We start from the raw sequence: 22,016 nt of genomic DNA on the forward strand, positions 1-22,016 counted from the left end.
GAAAGCTGTGAAGCACACATTCCCAACCTGAACCAGAACCTGAACAAAAGCAATTGCTTAAAACTTTCTCAATTTTGGGAAGTTATATTAACTAATACTCACTCACCATTCATGTGTTACTTAACAGTAATTATATTTTGCTTATATTTAAAAATAATTAACTAAATTAATTTATTTTGAATATCTATTAATGCATATGGAGCTATTCTCCTTAAGTATATAGTGTACATAATATCACATGCTTTCAATTAAATCGTTCTTTTTAGAGTTTTCCTATAGTATTGACAATGGCTATGAAACTTAGCTGAAAATTTTACAAATTAAATATTAAATGTAAGTGATTCTGGTATTAATATTTTATGAATTCTTCTGCTTACCTCTCAATTTTTAGATGAAATCCTTGTTATGGTCTCAAGATTTCTCAACTATTTATCATAAAATGAAAAATCTGATCTCCACAACCTTTATTTGGCCTGAACTCAGCTTGTTCTCTAAATCGCTCAAATAAATTTGTGGAAATTAACCCAGAACACAGTAGAGAAACTAAGCTGAAATTCTCACACATTCAGTTTTATTCCCTTTTTTTATAGACAGGAACCACTGAGAGCTCTAGTTCAATCATCTGGAATTTGTCCTTCTGACCAGGCCCATTGCAAAATTTCAGTTCTCCATATTTGAGCATTTCTAGTCAAATATCATCTGTTCCAGCCCTTTCCACATTTCAGACTAATGCCAGATTTTATACCTCCAATACTGATGTGTAGTCCTTTTTGCATTCCTCTTGAATATTTTCTACTGTTATATCATTAATTCATTTAAGAGTCTTTCAAAGTAATTACTCCAGACAGCTAGAATGTCCTTTTCTTCAGTTTTCATATCACCTTTATCATCTTAGATTCCTTTCACAGTATTTCTCCATTTCTAAGATTTTTTCAAAAGCCTCCAGAACATTTTGCTGCAATCCTGATATTCATCTTCTATATTTTTATTAAAGTCTTCCTATGACTTTTGTTTAGCTACTTTTACACACACTGCTTCTCTCACATTTTTCTCTGTATTCTTTTAGGGAATATACCAATTTTATTTGCAAAAAACTTTCAATATGCTTTCTTCTTTTCCAGGACTGCTTCTTTAACTTCTTGTTCCCACCATGGAGTTCTTGTTTTCTATCTCTGCAAACAACTTCACCACATACCTCCCTAGATGAATCAATTAATGTTTACTTCTGAATTTGCCAGTGAGACTCCAACATTTGTTTCTTGTTTTCGAAATGTTTCATATTTTATTGAATAATGTTTATACAGTTGAGTGTACAGTTCAATTATAAAAGCTGCTCAACTTTAATTCTTTTTAAAACTTTCTTATATATTGTTCTTTTCAATGTGATATTCATCTTTATCCTACTTAAAACTATGTGATGATCACTTCAGTTTCAAAACCTCTGTACTCTCTTGTAATCTGAACCATCATGAAGATATCACTGTCAACAATAAAACAATCAATGATCCTTTTCTTGTTTCTTGTGTCTTTTTTCACATGAACTTGTGTACATCTTTATGTTGAAACATGGCATTAATAATGACTAGTTCATATCGCGAGTAGAAATCCACCAGGTACTTATTAGCCTTGCCCCTTTCTCCAAATTTTCCCACAAATGTTTTCATATGCCTGGTGGGTTCATTTCCTGCTCTAGTTCATGACTAGTTCATATCGTGAGTAGAAATCCACCAGGTACTTATTAGCCTTGTCTCTTTCTCCAAATTTTCCCACAAATGTTTTTATATGCCTGGTGGATTCATTTCCTGCTCTGCTGTTTAGATCTCCAACAAGGACTACTTTTTCTATTTTCTTTATGTCAGTTGCCTGCACTAATGACTCAAAAAATTGCTCCAATTTTCCTTAAGAGAATCTTCTGTGGGACAATAAGCACAAATAAGTTTCATTGTCTATTTCCTCATTTTGAAGTCTGCTCACATGCAAGAAGTTTATCTTCATGTTTGGTGTTGAATGCTAATCGCTATCCCTCTTGATAATTTAGAGAGCATAACAGCATAATTCATGTAAGTTACTTCTCCAACAGGATAGCCCTTTTCCTCAGTCATTCTCAACCTTGTGTCTGGCACTATTCTTCTTATGGTTCCATCTTCTATTGAAGGTCAGCGACCATCTTGGGAAACAAACTGCATTGTTGTGTTAATCTGAACAGTTGTAAGCTGCTCTTTTCTGTTCACGTCTTAATGTTGTCAAACCAGGATATTCTTTTTCTTCCTCTAGTTCCTTTGCCATCAATTCTTCCTACTAAAATAGTTGTAGAAGTTGATATTTGCCATTTCTCGTGATGCCAAGATGTGATGTTTTTCTTTTCTTGATTGTTTGTATGAGATCATCGGCTTTGCCAATAGATTTTAAGACATCTTCATTGGTAATTTTTTCTGTCCATGATGTCTTTAGCATTTTTCTATATAGCCACATCCCAAAGGCTTCAATTTTCTTGATGGTTTCGCCTTTAATGTCCCTGTTTCAACTCCATAGAGCAGAATGGACCAGATAGCATTTCAGCATTCGGCATCTGACTTCGATGTTTAGATCTTTATTGCAGAATCATGTTCTAATTTTCGTGAAGGACTGCCAAGCAACTTCAATCCCTGTCTTTATATCTATTTCAGGATCCCACCTTTTGTTAAGCCAGCAACCAAGATATTTATACCTTGACACTTGATCGATATTTTTCCCACTGAGTGTCAGTTTCATTGATGAGGTTGGATGTTTGCTGATGACCATGTATTTCATCTTGTTGATGTTTATATTTGTTCCCATTCTTTGGCTTTCTATGTATACTCTGTCAATGAGTTTTTGGAGTTCCGGTGTCATATGCATATCGTAGGTTGTTAACAACTTCCATTTATCGTGATTCCCTCTGGACATTCTTCCAATGCCTTTTTAATGATTACCTCTGAGTATATGTTGAACAAGAGTGGTGATAGCACACATCCCTGTGCACTGGGATGTGTGCTCTCATTCCTCTTTTGATGTTAATATCACTGGTGGTAATGTTGTCTAATTGAATGCTAGCTGATTGATTCCAATAAAGATCCCTTATTAGTCTTATGTCTTTTTTGTCTAGCTCTATAGATGCAATTCTGAATTACTTTCAAGAATATTTTTAACATTTGGCTCATTAGACTAATAAATCAGAAGTTGCCACAGGAATTCACTTTGGGTTTCTTTGGGATAGTGATAAATGTAGATTTGAGCCAATCTGGTGGAAGTTTGCCACTTTCATATATTTTATTGAATAGTTTTTCAAGAAGTTTGATGTTATCTGGTTCTATTAATTTTAAAAATTCTGTGTGCCCACCATCTGGTCCACTGGCTGTTTTCCTGTTTTACCTGATCTTATAGCATTCTCTATTTCACATTTCAGAATTGCTGGTCCTTGAATGTCTGGCACTATTATATAACACTTAAATGAGATGGGCTCTGAGACTTCCACTCCTTTTATCCAATTTTTCTGATGGAGTTGCAGAAATTATTCTTATTGAAGGCCTTCACATACACTCTTTTGAACAATCCCTGTCCAAATATTGGTTTTATAAACAAGCATATCACAGTTGTCATTCCCCCCCCCCCCAAAAAAAAAAGGGGGGAAGGCATACTGCAAATTTAAATTTGACTTCAAAAAGGACAAATATGGATAGTCACACCAATTCCTATAGAAATAGCAGACATGCCCAAGGACAGTAAAGGTCATACTGTGCCAAATTGAAAGTTACAGTAGATAAGTAATAAAGAAAAATTAGATAATAAGGAAAATTAATAAATAAAGTTCTATACAAAAAGTAAATTTAAAATAATTAATAAATTAAGCAATACAGTACCTACACATAAATAATTTATAATCAAATGTGTTCATATAAATTAATCATTTGTAAAAAAAAGTTAAAATCGTTATGCAGTTTTTCAGAGTCTGATAAGACATGCCAGAGTGGTTTAGCCAGATAAGTAAAAATTTCATTCCTCCCTCGTGTGAATGGCTGGCCCTCCACCAGAATATGACAAACGGTGAGATGCATGTTGCATTTCTCGCACAAAGGAAAGGTCATCATCCCTCAGTAAATAATCATGTGTAAGAAGACTTTGACCTATGTGAAACAACTTCCTCTCTTCTGTTTCTACATTGACTAAAGTGTCAATCTTAATTTCAGGCTAAATCTCATGCAGTTTGTTTGTCACTACTTCCTACTATGATGATTGCCACCAGGTGATTAGCCGCGATCTTATAAATTGGCTATAGTCTGTATATGGGATTATCAAACAGTAAGTGGAAAAAATATGAACTGATATAGAAGCTACATCTGCAATATTGTTTCCCTTAATTCCAAGTTTCTAGAAATAAAGTACACACACACACACACACAAAAAAAAAAAAAAAAAAAAAAAATGAACATTAAAATTAAGGTCTTCAATTTGTACAACAGTCGTAAAACCAATAAAAAGCACTAGATGTGAATTACACAAAGGATAGAAGATAGCCTGTAAAGAACTCAATGAATCTGTGTAAATCATACATTTTTCATAGCAGTTTCCTTTTATGTGCACAGTTAAATAGCATGCAGCTTTACTGTATAATTACTACTCATGTGGGATCTGATTGGATATAACAAGGTTAGGAAACATGGCAACATAACCAACAGAGTTCTAGGATCTTCAGCCATCAGTATAGATGGGCAAAAATTCAGAGCAGGCTGTTCTGTGCACACTAAGCAATTGCAAGTAGGCAGATGATGGAGTATGAGATTTCGGTAGTTGACATATTGAGAGACTGCAGGATAGGAGGCAAACCTGCACTCAGTGGATTCAAGCATCAGAGTGTCCGGTATCCCTTTCTGTTCCACATCCTCTAGCACATAGGGGTGGGAAGACTACTAGCCTTAAATTAAAAATGCCAAGAAATTATATTCTTGTTTAATCCCTTATCCAAGTGAATTTTGTGCAGAAATTTCGTGCAAACAAAATTTTTGCACGAAGTTTCTTCATGACTAGACTACTTGCATAGAAGTGATGACTTCACATTAATTGCCTTAGTAATCCCATAATTTAAAGCACACATCCTTTTGGATGTGTATAATGCTATGCATTATGGGAAAGGCCACTACCCAGACTAGTTTTGACCTTTATTTGGATCTCATCAGTGCAGCCAGACCTAGATACACATCCAAAAGGATGTGTGTTTTGCATTATGGGATACTAATAATTAATATGAAATTATTAGCTTTTATATACAAATAGCTAGTCATGATAAAACCTCACATGCAAACGTGTTTACACCTGATAAAGGATTAAACAAGAATATAATTTCCTTGCATTTTTGATTTAATGTATAACCAAGTGAAAAAAAAACTTTCTATCTACAAGGCTGCTATCTATCATTAAAGGAGATGCTAATACAACTATCAACCTCCTGATCAATGGGTTCCTATCAGACCTGGTCAAACTTCAAAAATGAGTCAAGCAAGGTTTCCCCATTTAATTCCTAGCTCCTGTATTATTATTTGATTGACAATATGTATGTGAAAGAAAATAAAGTATTAATATGTGTGTGGATGATGTAGTAAGCACTTTGAGAGATAACTCAATTATACCCTTTTTTGGTAGTTTGAAAAAAATTCAACAAACTCAGTGCACTAAATGCCAATGCAAATAAGTTGAAATTAAAGATTTTAGAAGAATGGATCTCAGAGGCATTTCCTTTGGACTAATATCTAAGAGAGCATTTCTCACCATATTTGGAATTCTGTTTTCCACCTGTCCAATACTATCAGTTCAAGAACTTATACACAAAAGCATTGAAATCCTAGAAGACTTAAAAATCGGGGCCATTTTGATTTTTTTCTAAACCCAAGATCATCATCAAATTCATAACACATACCCGCAATGGTTGTACAGGATATTATGATGGTATGAGATGAAAAGTTTATATTATCACACTTCCTATCAACAGTTTTCCTCCAAATTAGTCTGTTATCTCCGATATTGCCTCATTATACATAGATTTCAGACGGAAATATACATGTCTATTTCAGTCTTCTAAGGCACTTTTAACTGCATCAATCCACCCGCATCTCAGTCTTCCTCTGAATCTTTTCCTTACCATCTTGGCATCAAACACTTGCTTTATACCAATGGCATTTTTCCAGATGTTTAAGTGACCATACCACCAAATAGAGGCTGCCAGGATCAGATTTTCAATTTAGGACAAATAGCTGAAAAATCATAGGAATGTAATGGAGCCTCCGTAGCTGAGTCAGTATACATGAAGCCCTTTGGTCGGAAAGACCTGGGTTCAATTCCCGTCCATGAAATGAGGAACCTTTATCTGGTCTATTTCAACTGAAGGTGAGTTAACCAGTCTCATACGGAGGTGGAGGGTATTTTCTCCTGGTAACTCGGGTTTTTCATTCCTCAAAACAGGCAAACTGGTTCCACGAACATCCATGGCTACAGTCATAAAATATACTATGGCAAGGACAGGAAACCACCTTGCTCATAATCATCTCCCTAGCATGGTAGCATTTGGCTGTCCCCACCAGCCATATGGCTGAGGGAATAGGACAGAATAGGAATGTAACAAGGATCTGTATTTAGGTTTGGTAGATCTGGAAAAAGTATATGATAAGGTGCCAAAATAAAAGCTATTCTAAATGCTATAGTTATACAGCTTAAACGGTACATTATATAAAGCAATACCTGGTCTATATTTGAGTTGTATGTCAGCAGTTATCAAAGCAGGTAAAGAAAAATGTTTTGATGTTAAATCAGGTGTGAGACAAAGTTGTGCCTTATCTGCACTACTATTCATCATCTACATGGATCACATTATGACAGAAAGTGACATTAAACCTGACACAAAAACTGAAGATGTTAATCTTCATTTTATTTTTTTTTTTTACTTTATGCACAATCTTTATTTTATGCACCATCTGCATAAAGTAAAGAGCAGATGATGCTTATACGTCTAAGTAAATCCAGTACAAGTTTGAAGGATTCCCTGCAGTGACAAATTGAATAACTGTTGTAATATATTTGGTTTGAAAATCAGGAATAAAAAGACAGAGACAATGAATATAGGCAGAAACATTGAAAACATCCACTGCATCCTGAAAGTAAAAACATTTCAACTATTTAAGCATAATATTTAGTGAATATGGCAAATTAAATATGGAAATAGACAAATTAAATATGGAAATAGACAATGGTAGGAAGTCAAGTGAATAAATTTATATTGAACAAGAGAAATTAGTCAAAACACTAAACTAGGATACAAGACAGTGTTCAAACCATAACTTATGGATCTAAAAGCTGAGTTTGATATAGGACACCTAATTAAAGATTGGAAACAACAGATATGAAAATTCTGAGAAAGATCAGGGGAACAAATTGAAGGAATCAATGGTAGTATCATATTAAAAATGATATTAGGAAAGAATTTGGCATTGTTAGCAGAGTTAATCTGTACTATGGAATCAGGATGAGTGAGGAAAGATTAGCAAAACAAGCATCACCAGGATGGCAAGAAAAAGACCAAGTCTAGGTGGATTGATGCAATAAAAAGTGCCTTAGAAAATAGAAATATAAGATCTAATAACACTGGGATCTTGACAGACAGATTAATTTGGAGGAAAACTGTCAGTAGGAAGTTAGTAGTGATGTAACTTTTTCATGTAGTGCTATCATAATAATATCCTGTACACCCTCTGGGGGTATATGTCAGGAATTTGATGAAGATGATAATTTTTCTTAACCTTTTCTCAAATATGCTTGCACAAATCTTGATCAGAAACACTCAGTTGAAAAACTTTTCTATATTTCTCGCACTCAGTTGTATTTCCCTTTTAAAAGATGGATACTATGTGTGCTTTACTCCAATCATCTAGAATTTTATGTTCGGACCATGCCTTCTGAATTATGCAGTGTGCAGCCACTGTAAAACTTTTATACCTCCATATACATAGAATGTTTTCCATTCTGCATGTTTCTCAAGGAATACAATCCACAGCTCATCAAAATAAATGTGAACAATTTTCATATCACTTTTATCATCTCAGATTCCTTTCACAGTACTCTTTTCTCTATTTCTAAACATTTTCAAATAACCTTCAGCAGATTTTGCCACCTTCCCTGATATTTATCTTCTATATTCTTACCATAGTCTCCTGGGACTTCTGTTAAGCTACTTTCATACTGCTTTGCTTTCTTAGATTTTTCTCCATATTCTCTTAGGGAACCTGCTCACTTATTCGCTAGTAACTTCCACTATGCTTTCTTCTTCTCCAGGACTGCTTCTTTCACTTCGGAGTTCTTATTTTTCTCTCCTTGCAGACAAATTCACCACATGCCTCTCTGACTGACAATGTTTTCTTCAAAGTTTGCCACTGAGTCTATCTACAAGATGTGATTAATGTTTTCAAACTACTTAGCTTTCATTTCCAATAATATTTGTATACTTAAGTCACCTCTTTAGTTCACCCCCAAAAGCTGCTGAACTTTGATTATTTTTAATATTTTCTTATATATTTTTCTTTTCAATATGCTATTCAATTTTATTCTGCTCAAAATTAAATTGTGATCACTTCCTATTTCAAATTTCCTCATGTCCTGAATTACCGTGTGAATATTGCTATCTACAATGACACAGTCAATGAGACATCAATACTTCTTATGTTTCTTATTCTTTGTATCGTCTCTTCATGTACATTTGTGCACAAATTTATGTTGGAACATGGTGCTAGTGCTGACTAGTCCATGCCTAATAATAAGTATCTACTTACCATTATTATTAGCTTTGTAGTTTTTCCTTAATTTTCCTTATACAATTCTATACAGCTGGTATTTCTGCTGTTTAGACCTCCAAAAAGACCAACTTCTCTTTTATTCTTCATATCATTTTATTCTTCATATTGAATTGAAAAATTACTCTGTTTCATTCTTAGTGGAGCCTTCTGTTTGACCATGGGCACAAATAAGTCTCATTTTTCAATTCCTGATTTTGATCTTTACTCACATCGCCCTATTTGACTATCATTTGAGAAGATAGTCAGTATGTATTTAGAAGACTCTCACCTGTTAATGTCTTCTTTTCAGTAACACCAATTATGTCAATCTGGTGCTTCTCTTTCTCTTCTGCCTGTTCCCCTTCATATCTATCAATACTTCTTACTTATGTTTTTGTGGCAACCTTGATTTCAGTTGATGTTGAATTTGAATTTGTTCTGACTTTACATTGTTTCTCCTGGTTCTCTGTCAAAAATAGCAAAGGTTTTGTTAAACTGGGCAATGCCCTGGCTCTACCATCTGTGCAGCTGGGATATTGTGCAAAAATCTGTACAATTTTTCTGGCCCAGATGATACAAAGAAGTTGACAAGGAATTTCTTGAACTATCAAGTTTTTTTTGGTTTTTTTTCAATACTTCCCACCAGTTAGCAATAGCAAAAGGAAGAGAATTTTGATATTCATAATTAATGAGTTAAAATATCATTCACAAAAAGTTAAAAAAAAAAAAAAATACAAAATACATTGTCTTGAAACTAGCAGTATGACAAATCAGCTCAACAATTTTTATATTTAGAAAGAAGCATTCTAGCAAACACAAAATTCTTGGCAGTGCAGTGCTGACCACCCACATTATGCAGTATTCACTGGGAGAGATAAAATTCTGCCTATTCTTATCACAAGAGGTTTTTCACAATGCTCTCTTCTCTTAGATTGCTGCAGTCTTAAAGTCAACTACAAGGATAACTGGAGGGTGATCTGAGGCAGTGAAAGCCAACTCAAGGAGGTTAACTTACTGGCCATTGAATTTGAAAATTTTATTCATTGCGGTTTCCATATAGGCATGCAACTGCCAATACTGATCCTCTTCAATTCCCTATGCACAGTTCGGTGAGATACGGGGTCATGAACAGCCTTCATTAAATGCTTCAGTCATTTGCTGAACACAAAAGGTCCGGCATGACAGCGATGTTGTTACTGACAGACTGCCTTAGAACCACAGTCATGGCTCATAGAGAAGCAATGGTGGTTATTTTTCCAATGGTGAAACATCTGGGATACTCACCTTTTGAGAAACCAGTCAGCTCTGTGGTTTTAAAAATCATGGCTCCAGCCAGATGGCACCCACAATAAGTCCTTTTTCAAACTCCAAAAGATCTTTTGTTTTTTCCCATTTTGATTAATACTACTACTGAAGATTACTGACAAGCAATTCTTAAATAGTTGCCTAGAATACATAGTGAGGCACATAAGCAAATATTTTGCATATGTATACACACAGTGTAAATGACATTTACGTATATCTGCATAAAGGTTTCTAATTCAGTGGCCAGTACATATAGAAAAGGCTAACCACTTGGTTGTTCTTCTGCATGAGACTGGTGAAAAAGATCCTTTCATTACACTATGATATAAAGGAGCTGAGGCCTATTTTTATCTCTCCTATCATCTACTATCTTTTCTTTCTCCTACTATTATCAGGCTGTCTTGCATCCCTATACTATTTTAAGCCTATAATGAATGCCAGGTAATATTCATTATTACCTTATTCCCAGGATACCAGGGATAACCTGGTATCCCAGGGAATAAACCTGATAACCAGATAAATAACCTGATATGCCGGGATAACCAGGTAATCCCAAACTGTGTCAAATTCAAGCACTGTTTCTTTTCCCAAAAGGCCATCCGTATTTATAACTGCACCAGCCAAGCTTTGCTCAGGGAATAAATCGCCGCTCCAGGCACTCAAAGATGAGTTTTCCAGCACCTTAAACCACGAGATTTGGTCTATTTTATACAACATCTCATGCACTGCTGCAGATAAAGAATTTAAAAAAGTACGAGAACGATGCATCAAAAAATTTGGGAATTTAAAAAAGAACTCGAACTCCAAACCACAACTTCCTACCAGCACGGTAATCAACCTTTCGTCATTAGTTTGAAACCTCAAGCACTCGACGCTCTCTCACATGACCACAACTTCGCCATTGCACCCAGAAGAATACCGGCTGAAGATATTATGATACAAATTGAATGCGGGATATGACACCTTCCAAACCACGTCGCTAACGATATTAGACATATTAGACTGGATGTGGCTTGTGTTCTGACCAAAGCAAAACCGCCAAAAACCAACATGCCCAATAAGGAAATTAAATCACTGCAAGAATTAAAGAAAAACAAGGAAATAATAATCACCAAAGCAGATAAAGGGAGGAACACCGCAGTATTGCTTAACCAAATGGATTACACAGGTAAGCTGAATGCTCTATTGTTAGATCGGGCTACTTACCTCCCTATCGAGTACAATTTCACCAACTCACAAATTAGAAAACTCCACAGGCTCCTTAAGAGGGTCACTTCTTAGCCTGTAGACGTCACTAACAAATTAAAACTGTTTAACTCCATCCCCCCCCCCCGTATATATGGACTCCCAAAAATACATAAAGAAAATGTGCCATTACATCCCATAGTGGATGGCATTGATTCCCCACATACAAACTAGCTTAACATTTGGCCAAAATTCTCACACACTATACTGGCAACACACCTTCACACATAAAGCCCACTTCAAACACAGCATAGAAAACCTTACACTCAAACACACTGACGTAATGGTAAGTTTTGATGTCTCCTCCTTATTCACAAATGTCCCACTCAAAGAATCCTTAGAGCTAATCCAAGCTAAGTTTCCTCCCATTATCACAGCCCTATTTCAGTTCACAATGAACACTCAGGCTATTTTGTTTGGCAAGGAAAATTCTACAAACAAATAGAGGGGGACAGCCATGGGTTCTCCACTCCCCACCCTTGGCCAACTTTTATATGAAGACTTTTGAAGAGAAAGCCTTAAACTCTGCCCCACAAAAACCAACCATATGGCTTTGCTATGTTGAATGTGTTCACTATTTGGCCACATGGCTCCGATGCACTCCTCTCCTTCCTAACACACTTAAACAACCAACACCCCAGAATCAAGTTCACCCTGGAAGAGGAAAAAAACAACTGCCTTCCTTTCTTAGACACACTAGTCACCCGCCAGCAGCCTCACAACAATATGGAGTCATTAAGACCCTACGCAACAGGGCAGTTCAAATGACAATGCCCTAACCACAGAACACACAACACTTTCTCAGCCAATGGCTACCTCCCCCCCCAAAAAAAATCCAAAAAATATTGAAACCAATAACCCCCCCCCCTTCACAACAAGGATTACGCTAAATCCATCATCATTCCCTATATCCGAGGTACCTTGGAAAAAATTACAAAAATCCTAAAAAAACATGACTTAACTTCTTGTTACAGACTATATAAAAAATTGGCATCCCTTATCCGCTCCACTAAAGACCAACCTCCCCCATCCCCAAACCTACCTGGTGTATACCAGGTCCCTTGCGGCTGTAAGCTGTCCTACTTTGGCCAAACAGGCAGGACAGCTAATATCAGAATTTCAGAACACAAGGACTACATCCGGTTTCACCAGATGTAGTCCTTGTGTTCTGAAATTCTTCTGCCCCAATCGACCAAGAATACCAACATTGTACGCTAGGGGGCACCATCAGGACTTTTAGGAGAAAGAATAGCTTCCTGCTTCGTCCTCATTTACTGTGTGTTATGCTTGCGTGCACGTGTCTTGTTTTTAAGTTCCTGTGAAAATGGCAATGTGACGTTGCCCAAATATTGGAAGTGTATTAAAATTTATTTTAATACACTTCCAATTTAGTTTTCCCATCATGTTTTTGCACTATGGGATATTAAGGCAACTGATATGTAGTCAACCTATTGTGAAGATACTTCACATACAGACTTCCTTTACTTATACTTAGGTAAAGAATTACAGCAAGAATGTAATTTCTTGTCAAGTATATTGTAATCATTATTTGACTATTTTCAAGAAATATTAGCATAGAATTTATCTCCTCCCCTTTTTTAATTTCAATACAATATCAGTCTCAACCAAAAAAAAAAAAAAATTAAATAAATACACAGTAAGAAGAGATGTAAATATGTTTACCAAACCATAATATTTATGTTTCATATATAACTATCTTTAATGGTACACAAATTCTCCAAAATGGAAGAACAGAAGAAAAGATACCTCTTGGACGACCTAGAAGGAAATGAATAGAAAACATCAAAAGTATAAGTGGTCTGAACTCTTACAAAAATTTAAATAACTTGGCTGCTGATACATTGAGCTGAAAAACTATTGTTCATGGTATCCTCAACCCACCTTAGGCAGATGAGGAAGAAGATAGTGAATGTTACACAAATAAGTGAAAAGAAATGTAAACATACCAAACTATGATATTTATGTTTCATACAGAGTCAAGCAACATAACTATCATGAATGTAAGTGATACACCTCTCACAACTATTCAGAACTAGATGCATTAGTTCAAGATATGTATATCGGTATAACATCTTTTCAAGTAAATGTGGGTTGCAAAATATTCATAGTTTCTTTCCCTTCATTAAACTCTTTTCATTTCTATCATATTATGTTTATTTTTATTATTATCATTATTATTATTGTTATAAGAGGTGTCTCCATGGAATCAGAATTGTGGGAGATCCTATATTGACACTTTTTCTTCCTATCATAGATTTTAGGCCAAGTGGCCTGTTCCAGTCTCATGCCATCACTTTCTTGGTCTTCCAATTCTTCTTTTTCCATTTATTTTATATCCGTATACTACTTTTGGCAGTCTGTTAGTGTCCATTCAATTTAGACCTATATTGACACAAGCCATTATTTATACAATACCTATCATACCTCTCCTTAAACTTATTCACAGATGAAGCACTTACAACCACTTCCAGCAATGCATTCCACTCCTCACACCCTTGCTAACCGCCACTCTTACACAATTTCCAGGGATGACCTGGAAATTTTCTCTCTCTCTCTCTCTCCTCTTCACACTGTACCAAAAAAAAGTCAGTGTCAATCCTACTGAAACTTCTTTAATAACTTACATGACTATTTTTAGGCATATGTAAATTAACATAAAAAGATTTCAAATTACCATTTTTGGTTGTTAGTGCATTTACATTTTGAGAAATGTATGATTAATTGCTTGTTTATATATATATATATATAGTTATGCATTGTTTATTTACATATTACATTTACATGTAGCATTAACATTTTATGAAGTGAATGTACTAGAAGATTTGCTTGTAGTTTACTGTATCCGAAATTAGTGTTATAGTTTAATGTTTAGCAATGATTAAAATATATAGTATGAAAGTTAAAAAGACTTACACTTTTCCACTTTCAAGTTTTCTTTTCCATTACATGTTATCTTCACAAAACATTGTGAAGATAACATGTAATGGCGATAGCTTCCCTCACTTCATAGCTGAAGGGGAACCAGAAGTATAATGTACACTGGAGCATGTGAGAGTGAAAAGAACATGGTTACTAGTAAAGAGTTGGATAGAGAGATACAGATATGTTGTGATATGGAAGAATTTTTGGAACATGTGAGAAAAAAGTTCTACAAATAGCAGTTTTTCAGAAAGAAAGATGTTTTGAAAGGTATTGAGCTGTTATGTTAAAGTAATTGGAATAACAGTTGTGGAAGAAGCTTATAGGCACTCTGGAACTTGATAAATGAAATTTCTCATATAGGAAGAGAAATAGTTATCGGATATTGAAGATTCCTTTAGTAGAGTAATGATTTAACGACTGTGGGGAAATAGACTTTTAAGTGTTCAATCATTTTTCTTTGGAAATCCTTTGTACAGGAAGAGCAAAAAGGTTGTGGATTTTGAAGATAAAAGTAGAAGGAAGAAACAATTTTGTGTGATTTATCTGGAAGGCATTTTACAGAAAAATGCTAGAAAGTATTCAAATTTGAAGATTTTATTATCAAGTCTGAACTTTTCATATCACTAACTAAGAACAGGAAATCTACAGTGATTTCCAAGATAAAGGGATTTTCAGGAGAAGAACTATTTCTTTCAAGAGGTCCAGATGCAGTTAATAGACAATGTTCTTTTCAGCTGATATATTTTTGGGCCCAAAACCAGATAAGATGCGATTTAATAAATTATCTTTTTAGATTTTAAGTTATGGTTCAAGTTCAGAATAGTGTCAATTAACTGTTTTATTATTATTATTATTATTTTAATATATATATCAAACTGTGAAGATTCAATTTACTTAATAATTGTTGAAGTCAAAATTGAATTTTGAGAATATTGAGAATAATAAAGAATTATCATAGCAAAATTACATATAGCCAGGATCTTACTTGTGTGAGATCATTTAAATTTCGGTATAGAAATTTGATACCACTTGCAAACTATTTTTATAATATGCATGGTAGATAGGATTTAATAGTTTAAAACCTATTCACAATGGTGCAATCCACAACAGAATTTAATAAATAAATAATAAATTAAACTTTTTATAAATAATAAAATGTTGTAAACCCTTCTTAGTATGCTTCTATCATATCTCCTCGTTTAATCCTATCAGCTTGTTTATTTTCAGAATGTTTTTATATTAACATACAAATTAAATGTAATAATTATAAATGATGCAAAAAACATAGCATACCTTCTCATCCAAATAAGAATCCCATATGATAACATTCTCACAAGCTGATGCAGCAAGGTATCTTCCTTTTGTATCTTGAAAATTTATGAACAGCACATTTGCTCCTGAACTGCCAATTACACCAAATACTGCACCTGGCACATACCTTAGATACTGCTTTGTTAAACCCATTTTGGCACTTTCCTCTTTTAATAAAAAAAAAAAAAAAAAACAGTCCTATATAATAAAACCAAAATGTGATATTCCTACATACCCAATTGTTTCCAACATGCTTATCTAAATTATCTATGTGAATACCATGCACACAACAATTTATCACTTTTATTCATAAGATTACACATAGGGTTACTTCAATTTTAGGGTTCCTATTCATATGTGTGAATATAGTCCTTGAAATTAAAATGAAAATTATGAAGGGACAAAAAAACTTATCCATTTCCTTCTATTCCTTTATTTTAAAAATATGCAAAATAATAATAATAATAATAATAAAAAGACTAAAAATGTTACAAAATAATGCAGTTAAGTTCATAAAGTTTTTCAAAAGCTTGATGAAACTCCAGGTCATAAATTTTGGTGAAAATTTATATTTTACAACATAAAGTGCTCAAGAGCTAAGATCTAATTATCCAATAAACCTGAACAAACAGCGAATACTTCAAGCAATTTCAAAACATTGTTCTGAAGACATTCAAAAATATCCGTGTCTGTGGATTCAGAGCCACAGATTCACAGCCTGTTGGTTGGAAAAAGAATATGCCCACTCAACCAAGAAGGTTGGCTAATAACAGAATTATAATAGGATGGTAGCTGCACTGGACAGTGATGATGCACATATGATAATTTAAGATTTTGAAAGGCATTTCATCATACAATAAATAACAAAAAAACTGGTAAAGTTGAAAGGTGAAGATAGTGATGGTAAAAAGATTAGTAGCATGAGTCAAGGTGTGCAACTTTGTGGGCATCCAACCCAATGCAGTTGCACTGAACTCCACACATTTAGAGGATCTAATGCTTAATACAGAATATAAATATGAAAAATTCATGAATTCATGTATTAAATTAGATAATGTTTTTACAAAGGCAAAACAAAGACAAAAGCAAAAACAAAAGTAGTGAGGATTTGTTGTCAGTTTTCTTATCCTGGAATTTTTAAAAGCACTGAAAGACCTCATGGAAACAGTTTCTGACAATATCATTAAACTTGAAATAGATTCTATATATGAATGCACAGATTCATTTGAATTGCTTACTTTCAAACCAGTAGTCTGGTAAGAATTTTTGTTAAAAGTAAATATTGTCAATAAACTACTGCAAAATTAAAGCATACACAGGGACATTGCAGTAAAAAATCACAGAGAGTGTATAATCACTTGCAATTATCATCTTTCTCATCACTGACAGCTTTCTTCAGTGCACTGCCGAATGAATGCTTCTTCCATTTTAACTGGCCTTGTGCATCTCTCTCCACCATAAATGTCCACAACATCTTATTATTATTATTATGGGCAACTCCAAGGAGTCCTTAGACTCATTAAGGGAGGCCCTAACATCATGTCAAGAACAACTATTCAACATTCACACAGTATCTATCATACTTCGCCTTGAACTCATTCACAGTCATGGCACCCACAACAGACTCTGGCAAGTAAAAAACCTAGCTCTAACACCCTTGCTAACCACACTCTTGCCCAGTTTCCATGGATGGCCCCTAGTCATCCCACCACCAGTCCTGTTCTTAAAAATATCCTCAGAATTAATCTTACAGAACCCTTCAGTAATTTGAATGTCTCAATCATATCACCCCTTTTCTGCCTATCAACCAATTTCTGCAACCCACAAATCTTCAACCTGTTCTCATAAGGTTCATTCCATAGACCTGCTACCATCTTGGTCACTCGCCTCTGGATCCTCTCCACCTCCTCTCCATCAAGAAGAAATCCTGGCACCCAAATCTGGGCACAGTAGTCAAGATGGGGTCTTATCAAGGCTCGATACAGAGGAACAATAACTTGCTTGTCAAAGTATTCTTCAGTAACCAGAGTGATTTGATAAGCTGATTTAGCTGCTTTTGCAATGTGCCCCCTAAACTTCAACTTCATCATTCCATTTACCGCTGGTCTTCCTGGTTTCCAATAATGAATTCTTGGTGTCCATCCTATTGTTCTCTTTGCCCATCAGTTGTCAGACATTCTCATCATGTCCTGCCTGGCACCAATTGTTGCCTTTTATTACTAAGACAATGTTCATTACCTTTGTTTTTGCTTCCTTATCCAAGTATTGTTATTTTCATCTAACAAGGTTATTCCCAAAATGGCTCTTTCCATGTTTCTTTGTGTTGTTTTCGGTTTCTCTAGATGTTTTTTGGTCGGACTCCAGATTTCGCTACCATAGATCATTGTTGGGAGTAACACTGATTGTAGAATTTTCTTTTTCGACAGTTTGCTAAATTGCTTTTAAATCTCTCTCTATAATGGTGAAATACTTTCCATCCTACAAACCTGCAATTATATCAACTGAAAATGAACAGCTAAATATTTAATTTTTAAGGATATAGTAACTGACAATGCTGTAAAACTCTCATCCCATTCATTTGTCAAAAAACTAGTAAGACTTAAAAATAAAAGGAAAAAAACCTAGTATATATATGGGGAGCAATATCCAGAAAAAAGAAAGTCGCTAGTGGAGTGCTTCAGGGGTCTGTTATAGGGCCATTACCTGTTTAACTTGTATGTTAATAATATTGGCGAAGATATTCAGTTGTTTGCAGATGATGCAAAGTTGGGACGAACCATGAAGTGTAGTGAAGATGTTGTGGCCTTACAGGAAGACTTGAATAGATTGAGTGATTGGGCACGGAAATGGGGATGTGAGTTCAATGTTGCAAAATGTAAAGTTTTAAAATTTGGAAAACAAAAATGGGATGCAGAATTTATGCTTGGTGAGGATATATTGTTGGAGGTGGAAGAAATAAGAGATCTGGGGGTGATATTGGATAAGGATCTGAAATTTAAGGGACACAGCCAAAATTGTGAAGACAACACAAAGCCTTCTGGGAATGATGCGGAAAACACTGACTACTAGAAGTAGGGAGATTCTTGTTCTGTTGAATAAGGCTTTGATTAGGCCACACATGGACTACTGTGCCCAGATTTGGTCACCTGGTTTTCAGAAGGATGAAGAGATGTTGAAAGGGTCCAAAGGGGACTGACTAAGGTAGTTTCTGACCTCTGGAATGTCGAGAATGAAAAAAGATTGAGAAGATGTAATTTGCAGAGCCTGGTGGACAGGAAGAAGAGGGGAGATAGAGACTTACAAGTTGGTAAGGGAGTTGTTATAGGATAAATTCTGGAGAAGTTCTACATAAAATAGTGGGAGATCGGGGGAGAACCAGAGGTCATCCCTGGAAACTGTATAAAGAGGTTATGAGTAGGTGAGTGAGAGGCAGGCTTTTTTCGTGCATTGTAAATGATTGGAATGCCTTGCCTGAGAGTGTGGTGCCCGCAAGGAGTTTGAATGTGTTCAAGGCACAGTATGATGTGTGATAAAAGGACCTCCCAGATGAGTCTTTGACTCCATGAGGTCTTGGGGTAATAATAATAATATTCATATCATGGGTGGATTAAGCTTTTTTTTTTTTCCTATTTTTAATTAATTTTATAATTTTCACATTTTTATTTACGTTTTACATAGTTCAGAAACCCTGCTCTAAAGACCAAACATGGAACTTTTTTCAAGCTACTTCAGGCTTCCAGTAAGTATGGCACCACTGCTCTCACACCTGCTGACGAAATTCATCTGCAACTAAAAACAATCACAAACATCCGTGTCCATGACAAGATTCAAACCAGCAGGTTGTAGCTTGTAACATGTAAAAGATTTAATAAATCTTTTACATGCTACAATGTTTAACAAGAGATGCTCAATTGTAGTATCCAAAATTCTGCTAAACATCTAGTATTAGTCAAAGAGAAATTAGGAACAGGGATCAGAAATTTTAGAACTGATATGTAGCATTGGCCAAAAATAAATAAATTATTTATTTATTTTTATCTAAAATGTGATATGAACATATGCACACAGAAAAGAAAATGAGTTTTCTGATCACTTCATTTTGTTAATCTTCCAAGAAATTTTGGAGTACTGCATTCATATCTTGCACAAACCTTTCAAAATATGGAGCCAGTACTGGCATCAACATAGAAATGACTGAATGTGGGATGTGTATAGAAGACTGATGTCTTAGAAAAGAATGATGACAAGTGTGTGCCACACATTTGCTTTTTTGGACTTTCACTGAACCAATGTTGTTTATTTTCTTTATACTAATAAATATAATTAATGATTTAAACAGTGATATTCAGTTGTTTATGGATGTTGCTCAATTGATGGAATAATAACAGAGAATTCTGATGCATAGTGCTGCAAAGATTTGAATAACCTAGTGTAACAGGTATGAATGGAGACAGCAGATCAGCATTTCCAAATACAAGGTGAGGATGCATCCAGCGAGGCTGTTACCAAACAGGCAACAGATGATAACAAAAATTCAGGGATGACATGGTGAAAGTTATGAAATTATTTATGAACATGCCATGAGAAGACACTTACAAGTAGGCATAAAGGAGCAACAGTTTCATTATTCTATGAGACATTCTTCAAGCCATATTTGAATTACTGTGCACAGGCCTGGATATCTCTGCGTTAGGTCTAGATACAATGCGACTAAGATTGTCTCAAATAGAGTTGGATGTGAGGAAAGAAAGGGATATATCTTTATATATATATATAGATAGATCTTGGGGGAGACAAAAAGACGAAAGACTTAAGAAAAGAGAGGAGAAAAAACTACTGGCATTTGAAATGAAATGCTTAAGAAAAATAAACAGAACAAGTTGGATAGAAAAGAACACAAACAGCACAGTCAGACAAGAATTATTGTATAAAAAGACAATAACAGAAAAAATTAGAAATCAACAACTGAGATGGTTTGGCCACACTGTACGCATGGACGCAGACAGACTTTCTAATGTCCTAATCAATACTTTTCCAACTGAAAAAAGAAGACCTGGAAGACCAAGAATTACCTGGCTGAAATTAATAAAAAAACATTTCGGGATGCAGAACACATAAGGAACTTTTTCGAACAGCAAGGAATAGAGAAGACTGGAAAATCCTGCTCAAGGGAAGACTCAACCCGTCTTAGACGGAAGAGGAGAAGAAGAAGATATATATAGATATATATTTATATATCTCAATATCCTTCCCAATATATCTTCAGACCTACTGAAGACCAGATGACGAAATCTCTGACAATAATCCATATATGGTTTAATCAAAGCCTTATAAAGTAGAACCATAACACACTACTTCTACACGTCATAACATACAACTTCTACACGTCAGCATCCATTGCCAAAACCATCGCTTCCAGATCACATATTGTCTCCGCTTCTTCCAATATATTATTGTTATTGTTGTTGTTGGATACTCCATGGAGTCCTTATTCATCGAGGGAGGCCCTAAACATCGGGATATCATATCGTAGAAATGTGTAAAGGTATAATTTTCTAAAGGTGTTTTAAAGAAAACGCAGTCACAAATCCAAGTTGAGTAAAAGTGTAATAGCAGTGTAATGTGATGATTACATTTTGTTCGAGAACGATAGTGAAAGTTGAAAAATGCTGAATTTCCGATTATGCACCTTCGGATTGTGTCAACATTGAAGCACCTTTTTAACTTTAATTATATGGGGATTTTTAAGTGCTTATATTCATATACTATGTAACACCAAATTACTGCTATCAAATTCAATGATAAATAACACCAAACACACAAGAAAATACAGATGACATTACGAAATTACCTTACTTACCTACTACTCATTTGCGTCCCACGTGTTTTCACATTTCCATGGTATTTGGCTTCATATCATTTTCAAAAATAACATTAGTTATCAGTATTATGTTACAAATCTAGCCCAAATATCGCTACAAAATAAATATTCGTTATTCCTCTGAATGTCTTGTTTTCTGATTCATAGTCTTCTATTTTTTTAATTAATAAAGAAAAAACATGTTTTACAAAATACACAGGGAAATATCAAAATTCTTAATCGGTTGTCTTCGCTTCTGGAATGTTTTGGTGAAGCAGTTTTACAGACCAAGCAGTCACTATTCGATAAGTAAAAGTGTAACTTATAATGCACAGATTTACCAGCAAAGGTTGCTCGATTGGTAGAGCGTCTGCTTTTTGTGCGGGAAATTTTTGTAGAAAACAAAAGTCACTATAGCGTGTGGCCGAAGGGTCTGTTTTAGCGCAATGTAACTTGCATGTGGTGACGTACAAATGCTTGCAGATTATGCATGTAGGAATTATGCATTATACATATTAGGA

The 22,016-nt window shown here is 34.8% G+C and overlaps 1 protein-coding gene across 2 annotated transcripts in view; it reads right to left on the reverse strand.

Moving 5' to 3' along the window:
* LOC150096200 (WD repeat-containing protein 3-like) overlaps positions 1 to 21,520 on the reverse strand; it is a 301,884-nt gene extending 280,364 nt beyond the window's left edge. For both annotated transcript variants that reach the window (XM_090408833.1, XM_090408834.1), the window contains exons 1-2: positions 21,496 to 21,520; positions 15,618 to 15,802 (exon numbers count right to left, since the gene is read on the reverse strand). In XM_090408833.1, coding sequence (XP_090264959.1) covers positions 15,618 to 15,788 — 171 coding nt within the window. In that variant the 5' untranslated portion in view covers positions 15,789 to 15,802; positions 21,496 to 21,520. The remainder of the gene's footprint in view (positions 1 to 15,617; positions 15,803 to 21,495) is intronic.
* Positions 21,521 to 22,016: the final 496 nt, after the last annotated feature.

This window comes from Typopeltis vanoorti, chromosome 19 (assembly GCF_054136105.1).
Source record: "Typopeltis vanoorti isolate ZY-2024b chromosome 19, IOZ_Tvanoo_1.0, whole genome shotgun sequence".
NCBI classification, from domain to species: domain Eukaryota; kingdom Metazoa; phylum Arthropoda; class Arachnida; order Uropygi; family Thelyphonidae; genus Typopeltis; species Typopeltis vanoorti.